General features: G+C 37.6%; 1 protein-coding gene across 5 annotated transcripts in view; it reads left to right on the top strand.

Annotated features, from left to right (window-relative positions):
* The window catches only part of LOC149088790 (fat-like cadherin-related tumor suppressor homolog), a 540044-nt gene that overhangs the window by 443544 nt on the left and 71666 nt on the right, over nucleotides 1-24834 (top strand). For all 5 annotated transcript variants that reach the window (XM_089250155.1, XM_089250161.1, XM_089250171.1 and 2 more), the window contains one exon: nucleotides 101-415. In XM_089250155.1, the coding sequence (XP_089106281.1) occupies nucleotides 101-415 (315 nt within the window). The remainder of the gene's footprint in view (nucleotides 1-100; nucleotides 416-24834) is intronic.

The following is a 24834-nucleotide window of genomic DNA, read 5'->3' as shown; positions in this document are numbered from 1 at the left end:
AATTGTGAAATCCGAACTGACCTCTTTGTGCAAGAGTTTTTACTGATATATATATATATATATATATATTTTTTTTTTTTTTTTTTTTTTCTTTTCTCAGGTGTCATAAGGACGAATGAAGTACTGGATCGAGAAACGAGTTCACGATACTGGCTGACGGTCCACGCGATCGACAGGGCTGCGGTCCCTCTGTCCGGTAGAGTCGACGTATACATCGCAGTCCTGGACGAGAACGACAATGTCCCGTTGACAATCGAACCAGCTTATTATCCTTCGGTGCCGGAGAACTCGCCTCCTGGAACAATCGTCATCAAACTCGAGGCCATCGATATGGATTCGTCGGATGGCTTGCCGTTGTGGTTCAGCATAGTCAGTGGCGATCCCCAGGGATTTTTCTCGATTGACAACAGGACCGGTGAGTTTCATTATTCCTGTATACGAAGTTACCAATGCTTCCGATTTACACTGAAACCTAACGATTTTTTTGGCCCTATTCAGATCTACCAATCCTCCGATTTTTCGTCCCTTTATGGAAAATAACCTTTAAAATTTTTGATTGTGTTTCGTTTGAATGAAAAATCTCTAAAGAAACTACTTTGTCCTTGCAATCCTGTGGGCTGACCATATTTTTCAGAAAAATATGGGAAATTGGTATTTCAAGTACACGGAAAATCGGCACTTCTCGCCAAGTATGATGCCAAAAGTGAGCAAAGTTGCCAATTATTTCTAAACTTTCCAATAGCGGCCAATGGAAGCAGAAAAATGAATCACAGTGGGTTAAAATGTAATCTACGAAAAAACGTCAATCGTGACAAATGTGTGAGATACAATATTCATATCCATAATTGTCTTTTGTGAGGTGGCAAAACAAGTTCAATCCTCGATTTCAATGAGGGATTAAAAAATTCAAGTAGGCTTCGTTGAAAATACGGGAAAAAAATAGGGCTTTTTTTTTTTTTATAAAAGAAAAAAATCGGGACGACGAAACATACGAGAACGTCCCGGAAAAATGGGTTGTATCGTCATTCCATGGAATTCCAGAAAAATTTCCTGGAAATCACTTTTTAACACATAAATTTTTGTTGGAAGCTTTCACTCGGAATGAGTTGTCCAAATGAATCGGTCGATCGAACCGTAATCGCCCGGAGACTCGCCAACTACGAGATCTCTTTTTGAAGTCAATGCAAATTTCCTGATTATCTCGAGCTTTTGCATTATCTTCAAAAAAATGTTTCTGTTGCGTGTGGCTCTTATTTTTGATATTATGTACATTATTATAGTTGTCGATTTAAAAAGAATACCTTGAGCAAAGAATTTGATTTCTGTTTGTGTCATGGATTTTAACTTCATTTTTCTTCGGGCGATGTTTTCGCGTGTCGCTGACAGTCTATATTTTCTCCCCTCTAAGTTCGTATTTAAGACTCTTTCTCCGGTTTCCTTTTCTTTAATCGTTCATGGCTTCTTATATTTTCGACAGCCCCGAGGTAGTTAATGCTTTTAAACATGGTGATTCATCAATTAAAGCATCTACAAACGCGTTGTATTGAAGTTATATTTCTGGGGGAGGAAAAACCATACCAAAAAATAAATTGCTTCTCTTAGTGGCAATAGCCGCCTAATCTCTGCTTACTTCAGCATGGTTAATTACACCGGTTAAATTTCGAAACAGAGTCGAGTACTTCGTCGTGGTACTTTTTAGTTAAGCAAATTAGTTCTTGATTTATTTGCTCTGTAATACTCCAAAGTTGCACGATAGTTGGGATGGGAACAGTTTTCGCCGATGCGCATCAATATTCAATTTTACTCCTCCAAATTTCGTTGAGGAGTCAAAATACTACTTCAAATTTTAGGGGGGGGGGGTTTAATAGATTTCTTTATCTGTTTTTATACAAAAAATACCCCTTTTTTGCAAAACGACCCCTTAAGAATCTGTAGAGGAGTGAAGTTACTTTTTTTTTTTTTGGATAAATCTGGGTAGACCAGCGATAACCGCGTAAGTCGGGGTACGATTTTGCATACAAATACATACATTTTCTCATTTGGTCGCTTACTCGGTCATTCACTCTGCCACGCATACGGTTAGGGCAGGCGAAATGTCAGGGGCGAAATTTCCGGATCCCATTATCAGAATGATAATCCACATCTATAGATAATGACGCTTCTTGTCGTTAGTGCATTTGGTGATAATTCAGCATAATTTCCGATTAATGTTTTATTCTGCATGCGTACTCTATAGGTGCTAATGATTTGCCCGGGAGCCTTCCAATTTTTTAGTCTAATCAAAATCTTCCGATCGGAAACCGGATTCTTCCGAATTTCCCTATTTGTATAGAAAAACCCCTAAAAATCCTTAAATTGTTCTTCGCAAAAAAACTAAAAATCCCCCCCCCCAAAAAAAATATCCTTGCAAGGTCCTTACAATCTCAAAGTGACCATGTTTTCTCGAGAAAAATATTGGATTGGATTTTGGTTTTTGTGGAGCAAGAACCAATTAGGTCAAACTGCGCCAAAACAAATGACCATATAAAGAGAAGATACAATTTGTTCTCTCGTCATGTCAAGGAAAGAAAAGTACTTATGTTGATAAAACAGTAATGCGTGAGAGAGAAACGTATAACAATGGCGTAAGGGAAAAAATATCGCCAACTGTTAGCAAATATGATACTAAAACTGAGCAGTTTCCAATTATTGCTATAATCGCCAATGGCGGGGAATGAAGTGCTACTGCACATCAGAATGGGTTAGAATGAATTCCACAGGAATTGGGGGGGGGGGGTGACTGATGGGCGAATGAGAGAAATTACTGACGAATGAATGAACGAGAAAAAAAAATTTTGACCAAAAATATCCATCGCACGTATTTGTGTGCGATGGATATTCTTAGTAAAAATAATCTGCTTGATTTCAGTGAATAATTAAAATGCAAGTAAGCTTCGTTGAAAATACGGAAAGAAAATTTACAATTATATTATTATATATATTATATATATATATAATTTAAAAAAAAGGTCGGAACGGCCGAAATTATAGGAAAATACGATAATGTCCCTGGAAAACTGGCCATATGGTCTCCCAAAAATGTCCAGTTTTATCTTTTATTTGTTTCGCACGTTTTCCTTGGCAGCGAAATGTTTCGTCACGTCACAAACTACAGAACTACAGATTTTGCAACTCTGGAAATTGGCACCTTTGGTACTCTTTATTTTTGAAATCCGTTTTTACCGTTGGATACCCTTTTAATGAGTATAAGTTTTAATGAGATTCTAAAATATATGAAATATCCCGTATTCGCTTTGTTACGCTCTTTGTTAATTGAATTAATAGGAAAGATAAATTAAGACCTTATTAGTTTTTCTTGAGAAATGTGATAACTACCGAGCTAATTATCACCTGAGGGAGGGTGAAGAGTTTCCGCGGAATCGAATTTTCTACCGCGTCTCGTTAACGATTCTACACATCAAACTGCGGATTCATTTTATTCTTGGTGAAATCATTTAGGATATCTTGATTAAAATCCTTCAAATTGAATAATCAGTTGCAATCGATTCCTTTTTTTTTTCCTCTCCCCTTTATTTACGGTAGAGAGAGGCATTTGTGCCGCTGCTTGTTAGTTCATTTATGAATGCAGATATCTTTCATATGCATTGGTATGTATAATAGGGAATTAGTTCTCGTATGAAATTAAATATCGGAAATATATTACCACCGCTAAAACCGTACACGCGCCTCTCATCAGCATTTCTCTTGGGAATTTCTAAGTAATTTTAATTTGACATACATACGTAATTTCTATGAGCATTTTTCTTTCGACTCGTATTTTTCAGCATTTTGCCTGTTTTTGTTTCTTCGTATTTGTATATGTACATGTATTTTTTTTTATAAAATGTTGTGTATATATATAGGTATAGTGGGTTGCTGTATTTTTGAAATATATGGCATCCATATTTGTTATGAGCATCTTTTTCTCAGCCACCTCGTTGGGCATTTTGCCTGTTGTGGCGTTGTATGTGTATTTGTATTAGACCGTGGGTTCTTAACCTTTTATGTCCCACGAACGCTTTGTGTCTGCGAACCTCTTGCGTCAATAAATTGAATGCCACAGACCCCTTTATAGAATAATATTCTGTTTATAGCAATGAGTTAATTGTTTTATCATCAAAGCTCCCCCCCCCCCCGAAATCTCCCCAAGAACCCTTGTTTAGAACCGCTAATATAGGCTATTAATTTTCATTTTTATTTTAGCCGTGATGTGAGATACGCAGGGAAGAGGTGAGGGAAAACTTTCTTCGTATTCCATTATTTTCTCTCGGGGAGCCCTCAAGTGCAGTGAATGCCTCATGTCAAAGAAATGTGATTAAAATGTTCGTCAATAAATATCCAAATTGGTAGACAGGTATGTCTAGAGAGTTGGGGCCTCAGAAAAATCGCTCTGTTGGGGGGGGGGGGAAGCAAGATTCACTTAAGACTGCCCTGCCTACGGTCGGGACTAGTGTTCAATTAATTGAAAGGAAAAAAGAGGTGTGATATGCAGGTGTAGTTTGTTACACTGGAACACATACCGCCATCTTCAAACAAAAAAATAAAATTGTACACCGTGGTCAATTGTCTGCCTGAAAATATTAAATTGAAATCAGAAAGTTTTTTAACGACTAATGCACAGACAGGCCTATCCAGTTTTAATTCACCTTTATTTATATCGTACACACCAAAAAGTAATTTCTGTGAAATCCTCCAACAACCTATAGCAGCTGGTATTATGATGTATAACATTTACATCGGTTGACAGCATGGAAATAAATATTACAAAAAATACTGTGTTCCTTTGGGCTGAACGGGACTGCGCAATAGACAGCCTCCAAATGCCGTCATAGAATGAAACGATGAACCTCTCTGCTAAGTACACGAAGTATGACTCGGACAGGTTCGTCACTTACTCTATCTCTTTGGGCCGTATTCACCGACATGGTTTAAACTGTAGTCACATTTTTTTGATAAGACATCAACATAGATTGGTTAAAAACCTGAATTTAACCAATCCGTATCGTTCTCTTATCAAAAAACTGTGACTAGTTTAAACCATGTCGGTGAATACCGTGGTCACCAATGCTGAAATGCTAAATACTAGGTGGTGACGGTAGTGCAATTGCATCTGACTCCATATGAATGAGACGTAGTTGTAGATACATTATCTTTAATTATGATGCTATATAGAAGATATTATTTACATGGTACATATATTAAGATAGAGAAAGACGACGTTGGTGCATCTCGTGTGAGAGCTGGAGCTGAATTGATGTTCTCCCACACATGGCCCTTCGGACCCTCCGAAGGGGCATCCGGTCACGTGATCATCTCGTGTTTCAGTACAGAATGTACTGAGATTCTTTCACGTGACCAGAGCGTGCTTGTTAAGAAAGAGAGCCAATGTACAAAGTAAAGTAATAATAATAATACATATAAGAATATATATTGAGGCTCTACACCGTCCTTTGCCGTTCACTCTGTCACTCACTCACCAACACTAACCGCTCTTCCACTCACTCACTAACTACTACATCATTTACTGACCCACTCACTCACTCATTCCTCTCTCACTTACTGGTGTCGAACTTTTGTCGGTGAATTGCATGGCGGTGAATTGTTGGTGGTGAAATTTCCGTAAAAACCATTCATCGCAGAACGACGCCGGTGGGAACCTGACTATATGCTGTGAGTAATAATTTCCCAGATGTTAAATTGAAATATGATATTACAGTAGAGCATCGATTATCCGAAACACTTGTGGACTGGGGGGTGTTCGGATAACCGATCATTCACGGGATAAAAAACTTGTACCAGTGTCATAGGAGAAATATTAAACAGTGATATTAAACACAAAACTGTATACATTTTGTTTCGCACGTCTTAAAAATAACAGCCTAGTTTGACAAGTTCAAAATGGTCATTAAAGTAGGCCTACAGTTTAAGGGAAAAAAGTCCAAATTTTCTTTTGCTTTTCAAACTAAATCTCGCAAACGTTTTAAAAACAGCATCGCATTGCTCTTATTGTTCTAGCCGTCAGTGAATTTGCCGACTCTAGAACGCTTTCGGATCGTATAAAAGAATTATTTTTAAATACGTCCTCTATCAAGTATGAATTAAGTATTTCTTATAAATTCATTCTGGCTTAAACAATAATGGTTTTAACTCGATTTTTTTTACCGAGAATTTGCTGATCTCCGCAATTTTTTTTAATCTCATTTCAATTTTTTGCAAAGGCATTTCTTTGTCTGAGACTTTTAAATGTGATTAAATTTAGAACAGGATAAAATAGAAAAACGCATCCCTCTGAAGAGGTTTTATTGAATATTTTTCTTTAATTCGCCATCTTTTCCTTCATCGGGGTTTAGTGATTGATGAGCATCGTCGGTATGATATTTGCATGAAGATGAATGTTTAAGGTTCTTAGATGGGATTTTTTTTCTTATTTAGTTTAAAATCTAAAGGAGTTGTCAATTTGTTTAGAATTTATCTGCGAAAAAGTTCTGAAATTGAATCGAGTTAAATAAGTTATTTAAATTGGCCGCTGAACTTGTGAAACGTGATCTTTCGAGGAATTTTTATGTGCATTTTACAATCAAGAACGTAATATTGCGTCCGAACGCCAGTGAAATAAATTCGAACAACTATTTTCTTTCCTCTCTCCTTATCATCGCGAAGCTTTGCTGCAACCCTGTAATTTAATTTTTTTTTTCCCCTCTTGGTTTTTCGTATACCCTGATAGTGATTTTTTTCCACATATGGTGTGTTTTTCTTATAAGAGTGAAAGAAAGAACAGGTAAGATGAGAGTGAAAAGAGAAATCTACTTTGTACCTACATTCTTATCAACTTATCTGTTATACTGTTTTACTCTTTCATTTGTTTCCCCCCCCCCTTTCTTTTCTCTTCCACTTTTTTCCTTCTCCTCCTAACGTGTGGTTAGATTAGGACAAGGTTGCCATATTTATCGCTGATTCGTCAACAATAGGGCATCCGAGTTTCTCGCCGATCGCTTGTAAGTAAAACAGTTGAAACCGTTCACGTACGTAATTTATAACATCTATACGTGGTGTTTCATAATTCGACATGAATGAACGCCAGAACTTTGCCACTGGAGGACTTATCCCGTTGACGAGATTTCTTCCAACCCAACTTCGTGGCGGATTCATAATTCGACAACAGTATTTTTGTTTGCAAAAAGATAAATAATAATTATATATAAGCTTGCTTCAAAAGTTGTTTAATAAAAACGATGTGATATAGTGTAAATTGATATGAATTATGTATTTCCAAAAAAAAAAATTAAAGTATGACGAGGAAAAAATAGTCTCATGACTCTGTTGATGATAAAGCTGAAAGATGCTGGTCTAATAAACTCATAGGTATCAATTGTTCAAAATATGATAATTAAGAGCAACGATAATTAGGGTCTCCACGGGAAAATCTGAAGTATGTGAATTCTCTCCATTTTTGAAATAGCAATGAATGTTCTTCGTTTTTGAAATACGGTAGGTGTGAGTTCTCTTCGTTGTTGGAATTAATGTTAATTTTTTCATTCTTCAAATGCATGTGAATTGTATCAGCCTGGGGTAGTGAATAGTTTTATCTACTTGTATTTACATATAAGTTTTCTTCATTGTTCAAATATATTTGAATTCTCTCCATTCTTGAAATAAATGAGAATTCTCTTGAATTGTCCTTGATGAATGAATAGATTCTATTCATTGTTATAGAGATGTGCAATTAAATCTACTTATGATTGGAGTGGGAAACGGATTTTGTCATGTGAGTCGGATACAAATCCGTTACATATGATTTGACTACAATTTTTTTTTTCTTTTGCTTGCAAGAATTGCATTCATTGTTGTGTTTGATACAACAACAATGAATTATGCTTTAGGGTGGACAATGGGCAGGAATTTTATTCTTTGCTTTTATGGACAATGGGCATTTGTTGCTGTATTGGACGATGAGCATTCACTGCTTTTGGTGGACAATGGAGCGAATTTTATCCATTATTGTAATAGACACGAGTTACGTTCTAATAGACGCTGCTGTAACGAATGAAAATTTGGTGCATTGCGGTATTAACAAGCGTCGACTTTATTCATCGTTCCGCTGTTTGATTGAAGTTAAAAATTTACATGAATAATTTCAATGAGCTGCGCTTATCCCGTTGCTTAGTAGGTGATTCTTTCCCGTGCGGAACGATTTTCGTGAATATATTCCACTAATGCCCGATATCTTCCTTAATCTTCTTCCACTGAAGTTCGCGTCGATTTTAATCGATGCATCACACGAAACAAGACCAAAAATTTCATTTCCCATTCTAATCTCGCATCGTGTTGTTTCATTAAAGTTTCAAATGTCTGCCGAACTCCAAACTCTCGCCAAAGAATGCCGTTTCGGATCGAATGAATGGAATGGATCGTCTAACTCCAGTGCTTAAAACAGAAAACTGGTGTGAACATTTTAAGCTCCTTTCTCGGTGTATATCAATTATGCTGACTATTCGATGTTTGGACGAACTCGGATAACAAGACTTCCGCCGAAACTACATTACCTGGAATTAATCGTGACTGGTTTATAAGGAATACGCATTTTTATACCGATGTCAGTTTGAATTTCTTTAATCTTATTATAGAGTTTATGTAGTTAGTCACTTTAAATTAAACTTCCAGGATTTGGATGCCGCCACAAGAGGGGTACTGACTCCTCGTATGAAGGGAGAGGGGCGAATCACCGACGGTGTGTATAGTGAACGGGGTACTGACTCCTCGCCTTCCGCTTATACCAATAATACAATTTTTCCACCTGAACGGGTAGGGCAATCCCCCTCTCGCCCACCCTCCTATGAATGTCACGAACTTTCATGACGTTTGCTGAGAAAACCTGCGTATACACCACGGATCTTCAACCGTTTTTTCGAAAGGCCAGCACAGTCCGTGCCTATCGTCAGAAGAAAAGCACCCATATAGCAATTCTGGCATGTGCTAAAGCTCAAATCAGCACCTTGATAGTCAGTGAATGTAATTTGAATAGGCTGTGCAGTTGAGTGTCGAGAGGTCGTGAGGTCTACTGTACCGTATAAAATGTCTTCAAAATACAAAGGCCACAACAAACAAAATGCTAAACGAGATGGCTGAAAAAAGCTGCCCATAAAAGATATGGACGTCGAATGTATAACTACTCTGGCAACCCAATAAGAGATAAAAAAAACCAATAATTATGATGAGATATATATATTGCCCATAAAAACATTATGTTTATATATCATCTAAGTATGAATAGCTTCTCGATTTATCCCAGTATGCTTAACGTATTTCTTTTTAAATGTGTCAATTGTGTTAGAATTCACGTCCCCCGGAGGTAAATTATTCCGTTTATTCACAGTCTTATAGGAGAAAAACACCCTGTAACACCACAATCTAGAATTGCCCCTTACCAATCCATACTGGGGTCTCCTAGTCGAAGCAGTTGATTGACGATGTATTCATAACTCGTGGTCCACTTTATTCATCCCGTTGAAAATTTTAAACACTTCAATCATATCCCCCCGACATCGGCGCTCTTCAAAGTAAACATAAAACATTAAAAAAAAACCAAGTCTTTCTTCATAGCTTAAGTCCCGTGTGCCATCAAGAGCACGCGTGGCTCTTCTTTGCACCTCCTCGACCGAGTCAATGACGATCTATAAGGATGGCCTCCAAAACCTGACGGCATACTCCAATCCACGATGAACTAAGCCCCGAAAAAAAAGTGGAAGGATCAGTTTAGGAGAACGCGAAGAGACCTTTTTAAAAATGAAACCGAGCATTCTATTCGCTTTTTTGACCACCAAAGAACCTAAGCCGCTCGTCAATGCGAATCCCCTAATCGGTGACCCTATTTACATCGGGAATGACACCATTCTACTCGTAAGTAAAACATGGGTTGTTGGACCCAAAAATGAGCGGCCATGCACTTGTCAACGCTAAAGGTCATGCTCCAATCGTTTGCCCATGCTGCAATCATATTCAAGTTCGTGTGGAGCGTCTCCCTTTCGCTTTGAATCTCGACTAGCCCCATAAGCTTATCGATAAAAAGTGGAAAAGAATAGGACCAAGAACACTTCCTTGAGGAACTCCACTTCTAACACCTGTCCAATCAGAAAGTTCCCCGCTCACCATAAGCCACTGTGACCCACCAAAATATTCTCCAATTAATACTAAGATGGTATTAATTCCTTGACTTCCACAATTACGGTTCTAGCTAGACCTAAAATTTGCTAATTTCAACTTTCTTCTTTTAATCCTCTTTTGAATAACTTTTTAGAAGAAAAATTTCACTGGCATCTTAAGAAAAGACACTTCTTTTCTTGAGACTTTTAAATGTGATTTACTTACTGCATTTTAAAACAAAATAAAATAGAAATTTAGTTTGTTTTTTTTTTTGTTGCTGTGGCAAATAATTCCGCTTAATTCTTAAGGTTTTGTCCAACTGCAATTATTGAAGGAATCCGAATCGTCTTGCTTGTTAAACAAAGGGAAAAACACATTTTTCAATTTTTAAATACTATGAAATTTTCTGTGACTGTGTTCAAGTTTTTGTTCTACCTGTACTAAAACGTTTTGAAAATATTTTAAAAGTGCTGGCAGGCTTTATATCTGCTAACATTTTCCACTAAAATGCTCTTTTCTCAAAACTAAGTTTTTTGCTAGATAAGGAACAGTTTTTCGAATACCACTCATTCAAATGTCTTGAAACTTTGTGTGTCTCTCAACACTATGGTATTACATACTTTAACACGAGGTTTTTTATTAAAATTATTTTAAAAATTTTTATGGCACAAAATAGTGTAAATTTTTGTGATTTTTTGAAAAAGTTGCATGTTGTTAAAGTTAAAATTCAAGAAAAAATAACCAACAATTAAAATCCTAAAAGCTCGTGCTAAATTATATAGCACCATAGTGCTGAGAAAGACACAAAGTTTCAATGAGTGGTGTTTGAAAAACTATTCCTTATCTAACAAAAAACTTAGTTTTGCGAAAAACGCATTTTACTGAAAACCATTAGCATGTGTAATACCTGCTAGCAGTTTATATTAAAATATTTTAAAAATATTTCTAGTATAGGTAGAACAAAAACTTGAACACAGTGAACACAGTTAGACGCAGAAAATTTCATAGTATTAAAAATTGGAAAATGTGGTTTTTCTTGGAAAATTTTCGTGCACCAACACCCTTGAATAGCTTTTGTGGATTCTCTTCATTTTTGGAAACAAATGAGAATTTCCTTCATTTTGGAAATAGACATAAATAATTCAATCATACCTCATTTTTCAACAACAACAAAAAAAATTACTTTCATTTCCATCAAGCTTTCAATGGCAATCAATTAGATGTTTCCCCCCCCCCCCCATTCTATAAATACGAATATATGCCATATATAAGATTGCACAGAAATATATAAAAAAAATTTGCTTTTATACAGATAAACAATTTTTTTAAACGTATAAAAACACTCATATTTGTCTAGTTTTTCCGTTGCGTTTTTTTTTCCTATTCCAAATAGAAAAAAAAAATACAAGAGCATACAAAGGCGGCGAGTAATTGAATTTTTGAATACTGTTATTTGTACTCCGAATGATTAATAGTACAGTCCTTCCACATTCTATCTCGCGTCCGGAAGAAAAGAAAATTTTCGCCCGTTTTTTTTCATTGATACAAATTCAAAAAAATAATAATAATAAATACATAAACACACACATAAAAAAATTATTTATAGTGCGCTTACGAAATTGGAATTTGTGTTTCTGTTTGAAAACGAACCGCTTGGTTCTCGTATTTCTCTCCCACCATGAATACCATTTCGGATCAGTCAATCTTCATTGTATAGCGAGTAAGAACCACGAGAAAGATTTTACTGACATCGTCTTTTATAGCTCGAATAGATGAGCTCGGCGTCCATAGAAACATATCCGTCCAACCTTATACGTAAATCACCTATCCTGATATTAATATTCCTTTCCGTACTAATAAATCCTCGTACGGAGCTCGCAGTCAACGTTATGATGCATTACGCCTGCATAATGTATTATATCATGCGCGCAACCGAACTAACCCGAGTATGGATATTTTTCCCTGTATCATCTCGTCCAGGGATCGTATAATCCAATCCTGACTTAGTGCCGCCCGTCGGAATCACTTTCATGGAGTTGATGACTTCGGACTCCGTCCGGAATCTTTTCTGTTTTTTTGTGGGGGAGTGATTTTGATTTTTTTTTCTCTCTCTCTCTTCTCTTTCTGGTTCTCTAGAGACCTTTGATCATTATTGATGGGAGGTCCTGGATTTGCGCTAATCTTGTAGTAATTCCTAGGTCGACCGTCTCAGATCCGCTTCTGGATCACAGAGGTTGATACGGGAAGAGATATAAGCATTGTTTGGTAATTTTCTCCTCGGACATTGGTCATTTCTTTCTCTAGTATAAGGCCTTGTCTTTGTACTTGGTTATTCTTACTTCGCTCGGTGAATTTATACAGTACAACCTCTCTTAACGGACACCCCCCTCAGATGCGGTCACCCGCTCTTTTACGGCCAAATAATATTTTACTCTAGTATAATCAATGTATGCATTTCAAATCTCTGATTAACGGTCACCTCTCTATTACGGACGAATTTTTTGTTTCGCAAAAGAAAGGTTTTACTGTGCTTCCATATACGTCCGTTGATTTGTGTCTTCGCATCCAGTCCTGCATTTTTAAGTGCTTCATATTTTACCGTGAATTTTTCCACTTTTAAACTCTTCTTATGTGCCTTACTTCTAAGAGTGAATTCACATCTACAGACACTCACCGTGTCGTGTCAGACACGGCAAACATTCTTTAACATAAAACCAAGGTGCTTATTCATATCTATCGTATCGGAGCTGGGCAGGCACAGACACATTTTTATGTTAGAAGAGCAGGGAGTTCTCAAACTTTTTCCACCAGCGGAGCCCGTTTCCTAATCAATGCTTATCCGCGAGCTCCACTGGCTACCCAGAGGTGCATAACAAAGAATGTTTTCGAAAAACCTCTGTCAGAGTCACCGCTCCGCAGTGCCCCTTACAAAGTTTTGAGACACGTAGTTTGAGAACCCGTGCTAGAGAATGTTTGCCGTGTCTGACACGACACGGTAAGTGTCTGTAGATGTAAATCCACCCTAATACGAAGTTCGTCAAGAGTTCGTTAAAACTGTAGAAGGATAAAATTACTGTTTTACGAAGGGATCTAATGTTTTTATTGAATTTCATTTATTAAAAATTAGTTTCAGCAATTGACGATCGATAGCACTGACATGCAATACATCAAACAGAATATGCAAATCCGATCGCTTATATTACCATTGGGGGTTTCCAGGAATGACGTGTATCCACCAGTTCCATTGACGGCCGGATTTACATAAATCTGCCTTCATATATTGTCTATTAGCACCATCTCTCAGCACCTTTAAGAACAGATTCTTTAAATGTTTAAGAAAAAATAAATAATAGTAAAATATCCAATTTTCTTTTCTCGCTTGTAATTGACTTTTCACCCAACTCTCGTACAAGAAAAGTGGCCTTGCTATCGCAAAATGATTGGTTTTTCTTTACGGAAATCAATTAAGTTTGAAAATTAATCCACATCTAACGAATCAGTTGAATGTTAGATGATTTTTTTTCCAATTAAATGAAAAAGAAAACTTCATTCTTGGTATCTGATAACATAAAGTATCAATTTTAATATATCCTGCCTCCATCTCAGATACTGTAAATCGCAAAAGAGATATGACATATTATTCCAGTTATATTCCTCATTTTCCCAATAAAAATGCCTGAAATCGAGAGAGAGAAAATCCTGTTCCTGTGATGCCATTCGTGCAAAAAACATTTTTTTTTAAATAATTTTTCAATCAATTTTTAGAGTTTTAGAAAATATTCTATGTATGTGAGCTGGTATGTAAATTATGTAGGGGGAAACAGAGGCTGCTCAGAATTTCAAATGATTGAGCTGTAGCATCTGTATGGATATAAAATTTTAATAAAATGTACAAAAAATTTTTTGGAGTAATCATTATAAAAGAAGAGAGATAGTACATACCTACTGTAAAAACTGCAGACAGAATTTACAAATGATCGAACTGCATTTTTGAAAATATCTGCAGGATTTACTTATGAACATATCTTCTGGACTTCGTTTTCTATGCAATACTCTTCAGTTCTTGCTGGAAGACATCTTGCAGAAATAAGCAAACATAAAATATTCGCGGGATAAAAAAAAAAAAAACTCCTGTTATTGAAGGTTATAACAGGTTTTGTTCCATAGATCACAAAAAGGGAAATCTATCAGAGAGAATATGTATAGCTCGAACCAGTAGCAAGGTTTCAGATACTTCAGCCTTGGTATAAGGAAGGGGCGAAAAAGACGCACCTGAACGTATGGCCAAGGTCCTTGTGTTCTCATCGAAGTTATAAGCAGACATGATTCTCAATGGGAGTCAGCTGGGATAACAAGTTGTTTCGACGTTGTAGCCGAGGTAATGTTACAGTAGATGTCGTTATAACCGATTTTCACTGTATATAAGGAAAACAAAAGCTTATACGTAGAGAAAGACGACCTCTCCTTTGTAAGTATGATATATACGGAAAACTGGCTGTGTGAGGAGATATTGATGTATTGGAAAAAGGAAAATTCATCTCTGCCCTCACGGGGACTCGAACCCCAGTCTCTCGTATGCCGGGCGATTCCCTTCTTAAAGCATATATATACAGTATATGTGCTGAATGGCTCCGTGCGATGGACGGCGGCAACATTCTGCTAATAGCTCGCAGATAAATGCTTATACTTTGTTTAGAATCTTAAATGTATGCGTCATAATAGCTCTGGGAATATGAAATTTCATTTCAATGTACAGTAAACTTTTGGGAACCATTGACCTTTTGAGCAGCGCAGCAGAAAATCACTGAAGCTCCCTACAAAAGGTCATATCGTCACCTTATAATGAAAACCTTGTACGTCAATTTTTTTAAAAGGGAGTTCTTTACATTTTTAGATTGAGAAAATCATATCTCACCTATTGCAGCTTTCGAAGAAAAAAAATTGGCAACGATCTGTTTATTATATGGAGGAAAAGGTTAACCCCTTTTACATGTTATTCAATGGAACGCCCAATCTTTTTCTTTGCTCTTCCTATAAAGTTGAGAATTTTTTGACGTACGCGAGAGAGAGGTTTTCATTATAAGGGTGACGATATCTTTGTTAATGAAGTAAGCTTTCTTCTTCGATTTTCAGAAGGTGCAAACTAAGGGGTATAGGGGATAAATGCTTCATTGAGAATTCAACTTTACAAAATGTATATGGACTTGTCAATGCTAAAATAAGAGGCTCTTAAGGAGGCGAGGTGTCTCATCAATGCCACTTAAAAGTGTTAATAAAAAATTAAGCACATACTACAAGAATTCGAAACGAAATATACGATTGATCGTATATATTCGGTTTATTTATCAAAAATTTACGCATCGACAAATCTCCTGGACTTCGTTTTCTATATAATACTCTTCAGTTCTTGCTGGAAGACATATTGCAGAAATAAGCATACATAAAATATTCGCGGGATAAAAATAAAAACTCCTGGTGTTGGAGGTTATAAGTTTTGTTCCATTGATCACACAAAGAGAAATCTCTGAGGAAAAAAAAATATATACATAGTTCGAACTAGAAGTAGCAAGATTTCAGATACTTCAGCCTTGATACAGGAAAGGAGCTCGACGGGATGATCCTTGAAGAAGATCGGGGGAAAAAAAGAAGCACCTGAACCTGGGGCTATACATGATTTCTTTGGCATCTCGACACGAGGAGTCCGAACGCCCAACCATCCTATTCAAACACGCATCAAAAAAAAAAGTATTTACTGGTGATCGCTCTCGGTCTCTGCCAAAGTCTTTTTTTGTTACCCCTCCCTTTTCATATTCCGTTAGCCAAAGCCAATTTCGACCTATCAATTTTTCTTTTCTTTTTTTTACCCTCAGCCCTCCTCTTACTCTATTTTCTTATCTTCTACCTGAAAAAATATGTATATAACTCTTTCCATAGATGAGGGAAAAAATATATATCGAGGTAAAATATGAAAGGAGTGCATATTGGCGAATACTTGTGTACTTTAGGAGCTCAGGAGATGAATATCCCTAAGTCGATGAAAAAACAAACGAAAAAAAAATGCGGCCATCGCAAAGTCATAATTTATGGCCAATCTTAACATTGCGTGGAGACAAGAAAAAAAAAAAATATGTGGAAATTTTTGACGGCAAAAAATGTATATTTATGTATAAAATAACGTAAAAACAAAAACTAACAATGTGGAGCGTGACTGTGTTCCGCTGCTAGATGTCAGGTTGGATGAATTTTGTTTTTCCGATGAGCCAAGGGATAGGCTCTCTAGGAATTTATATAGGGGAACAAAAAAAAAATCTCCTGAAATGAAGGATCGCTCTGTCAATTTGAATTCAGAACGTAGCGCTCTTCGCTGTTTCCGCTAGCTTTACTACTCCCTTTTCCTGCCGGAAATAGTCTTTTTCCTATGGCTTTTCTTTTCGTTGTTGTTTGTTGTTTTTTTGTTGTTTTTTTTTCCTCCCCCCTTTACTATTATTTTGCTTGTCCCGGAAAATTCGCTTTCCTAACCGGAATTTCGTTTGGGATAATCGAATGCGCGTGGAGAGAACAGTTGACGACGTCTTGGATGGATTGCGATTTTTCGATATATGTATGTATGGTTCTGTCAAGCCTTTTTTATGTCATTTCACGTCTTAATGCGTTGGGTTCACTCTCCGTCATCGAATTCTAGTGTTGTCTTTTTACCTTTCAATACACGAATTTTTTGAATTCGTGTTTAGTTTTTAGGGCAAGGGGTCCTTAACTGATGAGATAGGTCGTAATAATCCTCTTACGATTCATTAATGTAGCGAATATGTTCTTTCCACAAGGTATACAAGAAACTGTCTGGTTGTTATGCAAAAATGATGATTTTGTTTAAAAAAAAAGTTCATATTTGTATCTATTGGGCCCCGAGCCAAAGCCCACTCGCAGTCCGGAGTTCGCTACCGTTACGCTATAGAAGCAATGAGCGAAGCATGCATATCTTGTCGTCATAATAAACGGAGAAGCCATCTGGTAGCTTCTACATCTGCTATGGTAGCTCTAGTCTACCAGATGGAGAGACTTTCGAGCGTTTGAAAGTCTCTCCGCAGAGAACAGGCAGACCTATTTTCCGATCAGACCAGATATTCCCTACAACACGATACTGACATAACATGAAAAATTCAAGCATTCCCATCTTTACTTCAGAAAATGTAAGACAGGTGGCAGCATATATGAACACAAAACAAGCGCAACCCGACAACAAAAATACGTTAGAGCCACACATACACTCAGAACACTCATTCCGGCATGAGCCGATTCTTTAAAAATTCCGTAGAGAAATGTGTACGAGGTGCATGTACGGTTAAGTAGCCTCGATGTCGTTACGAGCCATTAGCTCATTGCTGTCACAGTTCATCGCACCGTTCATTATACGTACTCTCCAAGGAAGAAACTTCGCATTACTTTTATAGCGTATTCGTAGCTCATCCGCCCGGACTATTATTTTGTTTGTCCCGGAAAATTCGCTTTCTTGACCGGATCTTCGTTTGGGTAATCGAATGCAAGTGGAACATTTGACGACGTCTTGGATGGATTGCGATTTCGGTGTATGTCTGGTTCTGTTAGGTCATGTCAAGTCTTGTTATCTTATTTCAGGTCTTAATGCGAGGGATTCATTTCCCGCCATCGAATGCTTGTATTGTTTTTTACCCTTCAATGCACGGCATATACCTATACGGTAGTTAAATTCGTCCCAAACTTTTGCGAGCATGTTTGCTGTTATGCGCATCTTCAGTTCGGCTAATGTAGCTGGAAGGGGAGGCGCATATAAACATAGTCTTTTATAAACCCCCCACAGGAAGAAATAGCACACTGTGAAGTCCGGGGATCTCGGAGGCCAGTGATGTTTATCTGAATCGTCAGGTCCCGTACTACCGATCCATCGTTTAAGAATGCGAACGTCCAAGCTCCAGTGTGGTGGTGCCCCGTCCTGCTGGAATATGAAGTCATCCGAATTGGTTTCTAACTGTGGGAAAAACCAATTTCGACAAACATTGAAGTGGTGGCCTAAGGAAGAGCGTTAGCGCTACCTGTCGGCAATCTGCGTGAAACTCGATATATCCTTCTTTCTATTATACATCCAGACCAGACCAGAATTGAACGTTTCCGTCGCTGCCCAGCCTTTGCAGGCTGTCTGGCGACTTACAGATCACCAGGGGTGGTCAATCCACCTGTCCTAATGTGATTCTTTGACGCAGCTGACTATTATACATTATTCGATCAAAACTGATTAAAAGCTGAATAGGTATGATTTTTTTTCAATCGGTTGATTCTTTTTGAAACACCCTGTATGATACCTCTCGAAACTTTTTTGATCGATTTCTGAAAATTTTAATTCTCTGCTGTCTCACAGCAAGCAACAGACCTACAACGATGCAATTATTCAATCATTACACTTCATTCATAGTTTTTAAAAAAAAATTGATGGCAGGTAGCCGCACTACACATAACAAGCATTACACAGAAACAAACTTTACATAGGTTCGCAACACATGCACGCACATTCCAATATGTATCAATTCGTTAGAAGTTCCGCAGGGGAATGTGGACGAGGTGTATGTATGGTTTGGTAGTAGTCTGCTGTGTTTAGACTACACATTGTACTTACGTGAATCCTTGGCAATTATCTCGAAAATATCCGTTAGAAAAATGTAAAAATAAAGACCTGTGTGTTAACCAAATTCATTATTTCATCCACATATTGCCAAGAAACTCGGATCGTTCATCAAGGAAAGAGATGAGGGTTGTTTTTTGCTTTCTATACTATCTTTGGACATTTCTTTGCATCTGAAAATCATTTTCATCCGTAGTTGCTCTACTCGTGAAGAGTTGCCTGTATGAGTTACTAATGTGTCCCTTGAGACGTTCTATGCCTCTTGTGCCTGCTGATGTATATTGTCATTAGTTGTGTCTATGCAGACATCATTATTGTAATTTCCCTCACCACTGTTAACTTGGTGATCGACTAGAATTTTTGTTTTGTTCTCTGTCAAATGACCAGTTCAGATTATCTCCTCTAGTTACTGGTAATTGCAGCCATTCGATCTTTCTCTCTCTCTCTCTCTCTCTCTCTAGCCCTTCTCCTGTATATGGTCGGTCGTGTTACGATTCTGAAATACCTTGTACTAAATGCATGATTGTATCTGGGATCAGCAACATAATTTATATCAATATCTATTTCATTCCCAGTGGAAAAAAAATTGCAAATGAATGGCTTAACTCCCCAATTAATTTGACAAAATTAGAAGAACATTGGTTTGCTGCCAAAAACTGTACAGCGGATGAACGATGCTTCAGACCAAAATTTATCATACCTGCATTCTCCTGAGTATCATTGTACATCTCAAAGTAATAATTTAAAAGTATTCTCACACAGATACCTACAACATGCACATTCGATCAAAGTGAAGATCTGTGTAAGGTATAAAACCCTCTTCTCACACGCAGATACTGATGTTGCCTAGGTACCATAATACTCGGTACCCATGTGATCAAATACAAATACAACGCCACAACAGGCAAAATGCCGAACGAGGTGGCTGAGGAAAAGATGCCCATAAAAATATGGATGTCATATATTTCAAAAATATATGGCATATGGGGCTACGCACAAGGAAACGGTACGAAGGTGTCGTCCTCGAAGAATTATGAAAAAATTCAAGTACGCGTATCTAACCTAGAAACACGTAAAACAAAAAAAAAGTTAGCGGCGGAATGCAATTATTAAAGCCGCCAAAAATTATCAAAATAACAACACTTGGCTACTCATCGCTTCTCGCACGTCTTTTGCGATACCTATAAAGAATTTCTTTTCACTTTTCCACGCACTCTATAGCTCTAATTTTTCTTTACTCTTTCTTCTCCCCCCCCCCACCCCCCTCTTTTTGCCGTAGTTTTCTTCCGTTTAAGTCTTGAGTTGTTTGAATGCTTTTGAATTCATCCTTAGCCTCTGTTGCCGTTCAAAATATTAATATTTAGAAAAAAATTTTAAGAGATCGATAATAATTCCACCGGTTTTTCTTTTATATTTCTGTGCACATTTGAATCAGTGGTAATTTTTTTAATAGTTTTCGAAAACGTCACCTTGGAACCCTTTCCTTGTCAGGAGAAGAAACTGGAGTGATGACGACTATGATACCTACGTGACCGGTTGACTGATGACATCGCGTGCTAGTCTCCTCGCTACTCCAGTATCGTGATTCTAAAAAGTTTCTTTTTTTATTTGTGGTGTGCTTGTTCATATTTTACATGGCGCATCCCCTCCATTGTTCTTTCCGTTTGAGCGATTGTTCGTTTTTAGTTGGTTCACCGTTGATCGTTCACTGTTCTTATGTCAGGATGTCTTCTCGTGTCTTTATATAGGGCGTCATGTAAATCCTAATGCGGCCATTATTATTATCCGTTCATCGTTGAGGAATGGTTCGAATTTGGAAAATGCTCAAAATGCGTTCAAAAATCACCCTGTAGGAGTTTTGAGAGTGAGAATACAATATGTTACAAAAAATGGAATGCTTGGACCCTTGAAAACCCATTTAAAAAGTAGGTGCCGCGTCGCTCCTGAAGCCAAAAAAAAAATTCATGCTTGAAACTGTAATATTTGTTGAGATATTTGAATTCAAAAATTGGGAAAGAACAACATACGCTTCTTCTTAACAGACAACGCTTCTTTCTCTCATTTATGCCATTCCTTCCCAGTCTTTGTCTGATTTTTAAATTCAGGTATTTCAGTGAATACCGCACTTAGAAACGTGCTTTTTTTTTTTTTGTCGCCCTCAGGAAATGCAGGGCAACAACTTTGTAATTGGTTTTAAGGAGAGAGATTCCATATAAAAATTTAGATTCCTTATTTTGTGACACGCTGTATCTTCACTCTCAAAACTCCTACAGGGTGGTTTTTGAACACATTTTGAGCATTTTTCAAATTAGAACCCTATTTCTACGACGAACGGGTCATGAGATGAAGGCTGCATTAGCACTTGCTGTACACCCTGTGTATATGCTGATAAATTAAGTGTTGTTATATGCAAGTATACATGAAATGCCTCGTTTATCTTACCGCCACATAATATTGGCATATATTCTTGTGATCGTGTGAAGGTGAGGAAATTAAAACTGTATCACATCTTAGTCTTCTTAGTTCTGAATTTTTTTTTTTGAATGGTGTGACATGGTCGAGAATGAGCACTACGTAACGGCTCCCGGCCTACTGGAGATCGATATGAGTATTCCCGTGTGAGGAGAGCCTAAAGAATGATATCAGAGTTGCGAATCACCTACATTGAAAAGTGAAAGAGCTTTACCACCTTCCCCCTAAATGAGTGTTTTAATTAGATTTTTCGATTCTAACATCTTCATCCACAAAAGATGTCCCTAAGACGGTGTGATAAATATCCGAACCCCATAAAGTCCCGGGTCATTTCACGGTCGTTGTCTCCTATAAACGTAAAGAGACGTTGGGAGAGATATAAAAAGTAAAAAAAAGTTGGGACAAAGAGGAAACGTTCAGTTATCCAACCGATATATCGAACACTTTAAGCATGTGGTTAGTAAACACCGTCGGGAAAAATCTCTACATGGAGAATCTCGGGAATCTCCATTCTCCCTCTCACTCTCCGGCCATCAAAATGACTCCGGGGGAAAGGTTATCGTAAGAGCCTTTTCCGCCTGGAATACGGCACCGCATATCATAAAATCACGTCGTTCCGCGACATTTCTAGATTCTGAAAGAGGACGGTTCTGCTTTCTATTCAGAAAGAACTTCGTGGAAACTGAACAGGCATTCATACGAAACCGATCCCCTCTCGAACATGTTTCTCCATCGACAGAACATTGTACACATACAAGTAGGTAAGTATCCGGATTTGCGTTCGACTGAAGAGTGAGTTCAGCCTAGCGCGTTCCTCAAAGACGCCGTGATGAATGGATTCAGCCTCCAGTGGGAAAAACATCTCCTGAAACGAAAACTGTGTATGATGAAATATCATAAATTATATCTCGCATCTCGCTTAGAATTTAGTCTCAGGGTTGAAGAACGTAGATGTGTGTGTTTGTCACCGTCACTCCCGCTGAAGGTTTTGGTTTTATTTGGTATTCGTCGGAAACGAACGTGGAATAATTAACATGATACTAATGGTTCGAATGCCCCGAAGACATCACCAGTGAGTGGAGTGTTTTCTTTTATGTGCGGAATATATTAATTGATGTGGAAATTCGGTTATGGATGTTGTATGAAATCCATTGATACTCCGCGGAATGTATGTACCCTACACTCGTAAGTATTCGCACTTTCAAAAACGCACTTGGAGAAAATCGTAATTTCTAACTCTCTCTGTGTGTGATCCGATATTTTCTACTTTACTATAACCGTTGAAAAATCAGTTCCCAATGGTGTAAAATATTTACACATGTTGGATGTTATTAGTTTATTTCCTGATGACTTGGGTTCTCTTTTTTACTCGCTTCCGATAGTTTTGTACCGGATGTAATCAAAACCGTTTGAAGTTTTGGTTTCGGTTGTTTTCTCTTTTTTTCTCCGCTTTCCACGTAAAAGGTTTCGTTTTCCCTCGGAATTATAAACTATCCAATGATTTATTTCTACGAAAAATTGCATTTGCAACTGTTTCCTGTATTAGTCAATACAAGAAAACGGAAGTAAGGGAATAAAACTCGGTCCATGTTTGGATTTTTAACTGGTTTTACTCTATATATTATATCGACTGAATTCTATCTTAATAAGTTTTTCCCACTTGATTTGTTTTCATGAAGAATTTAAATAATTTGACTTCAAGAGATTGCCGCCATTCTTATATAATTTGTTTGTATTTTGGCATTAATTTTGTAAAGCCAATCACCGATCAACGTTCAATATTAGGTAGATCCGTTCAAAAAATTTTGGTAGTTTCACGGGATGTCGGACCACGATGTACCATTTCCAGAGGCGTACGGAGGGAGGTCCTCGCCCCCCCCCCAAGCCGACCATATATTATAAGAAAAAAATAATATTTTAGTGAAGAAATTGAAATATATCGAAAGAAAATACCCTTTGTATGTTACATTAGCAAGTTTCTGTTAATTTAAATGGTTTTTGAAGGGTGGTAACGAAAAATTTCTTGGAAACGAAATTTTTGTGCCCTCTTCCAAAGGTCGATCCCGTGTAATCCCCTGACCGATACTACGTGAAATTCGGCAAAAATTCATATTTTTCTGACCTTTTTTTGGCGAAAATGTATATTGCAGGGTAGGGGTTCTTAACCTTGGAGAGATGTCGGAGTAGGATTAAAAAAAAAAACAATTATCCTATTGTTTCTACATTATTATCTGCCAAATATTTTTCTTTTAAGGGGTCCGTGGCATTCCTTCTTTGGCCCAGGAAGTTCGTTTCTTTCCTCCTATTGTCACAAAGGGTCAATGGGTCCAGGACTGGAACTACGAGGAGGCAAAAGGGCAACTGCTGCGGCCGACAGTTTTTTTTTTTTTTTAATTTCCTTGATCCGCATTATAATTGCCACATTGGAGATAAAAGCGCACTTTCACCGCGGAATGTAAAATCATTGCTCTACCCTACCACTAGCATTTATAACCCCATAACAAAACGCATTGACCATGACGCGTGGCCGTGACCTATGGCGTCACCCGCAGTGAAAGTGAAAGTGAAGAGCCCGAGATATTTCGGGTGGTTGAAATAAAGCAGATCAAGTTTGACGAGATATCTCGGGATTGCCAGTGTAAGGGATAAGCGGGAACAAAAAAAAACTGTACGGGCAGCAAAATTAATTTTCTTTCTCCCTTCCATGAAGATCCTCGTTATGGGCCTGCATAGAGTACAGAAAGTTAAGAACCCCTGTTGTAAGGATTCTGATGGGCGTTCTTGTTGGGCGGCACTCGCACGCAGGAGGGGGAAAAAAATTGGAAATTACGTTGTGTGTACGTGTGTGGTTCTGATGCAGGTGTGCACCCATTTGTATGAAAAGTTCTGGATTAAATTGTTGCTGATTCCTTTTGTAGCGCCATCTATTAAGCATCCACCCCATAGATCCGCGCCTGGCGTCTTCTGTGTAAAACATTTTACAAAAAATGTCAAAAAATAATAATTTTAACAAAACAATGGTTTGATTTCATAAAAATGACTTTTTAAATAAGTATCATAGTTATGTATATTATAAAGAAACAGGTGGCGCCACATCTAACATCATTTCTTATCGCAGAAAATCTTGGTTTCGGTTTTTTGTCATTTTGAAATCCATAACAAAAAGTGTAGTCGATATTGTATAAGTTCTATCAAAACTATCTCACATCACGTACATTGAAAGTCCGTTACAACCAAGCCCGCCCTCACAAGACGCGGGGTCCGGTGCGAAAATAATAGCGGGGCCTCCTTTGCGCCAATTTTTTTTTTTCTTCTGTGAAATAACGGGAATTTGCTGACTTTTGATAACAAGGGGGGAGGGGAGAGGGTTTCGATAATGCTTACGTCTTCAACCACCCTTCATGAAAATATGAGTTATGATTCAGAGGGGCAGAGCTGATGACGAAAATTTTGCTGACAAGGGGGGGAGGGGATCAAAAATGGCTAAAAATTAGCTTACGTGATACTTGAACGGCCCCAAAGCTGTTGATTGG

This window comes from Pholcus phalangioides, unplaced genomic scaffold (assembly GCF_987345545.1).
Source record: "Pholcus phalangioides strain wild (caught in Gottingen) unplaced genomic scaffold, Ppha-v1.0 ptg000003l_1, whole genome shotgun sequence".
NCBI lineage: Eukaryota > Metazoa > Arthropoda > Arachnida > Araneae > Pholcidae > Pholcus > Pholcus phalangioides.
Note: the sequence above shows the minus strand (reverse complement) of the source record. Positions and strands in the feature narration are given on the sequence as shown.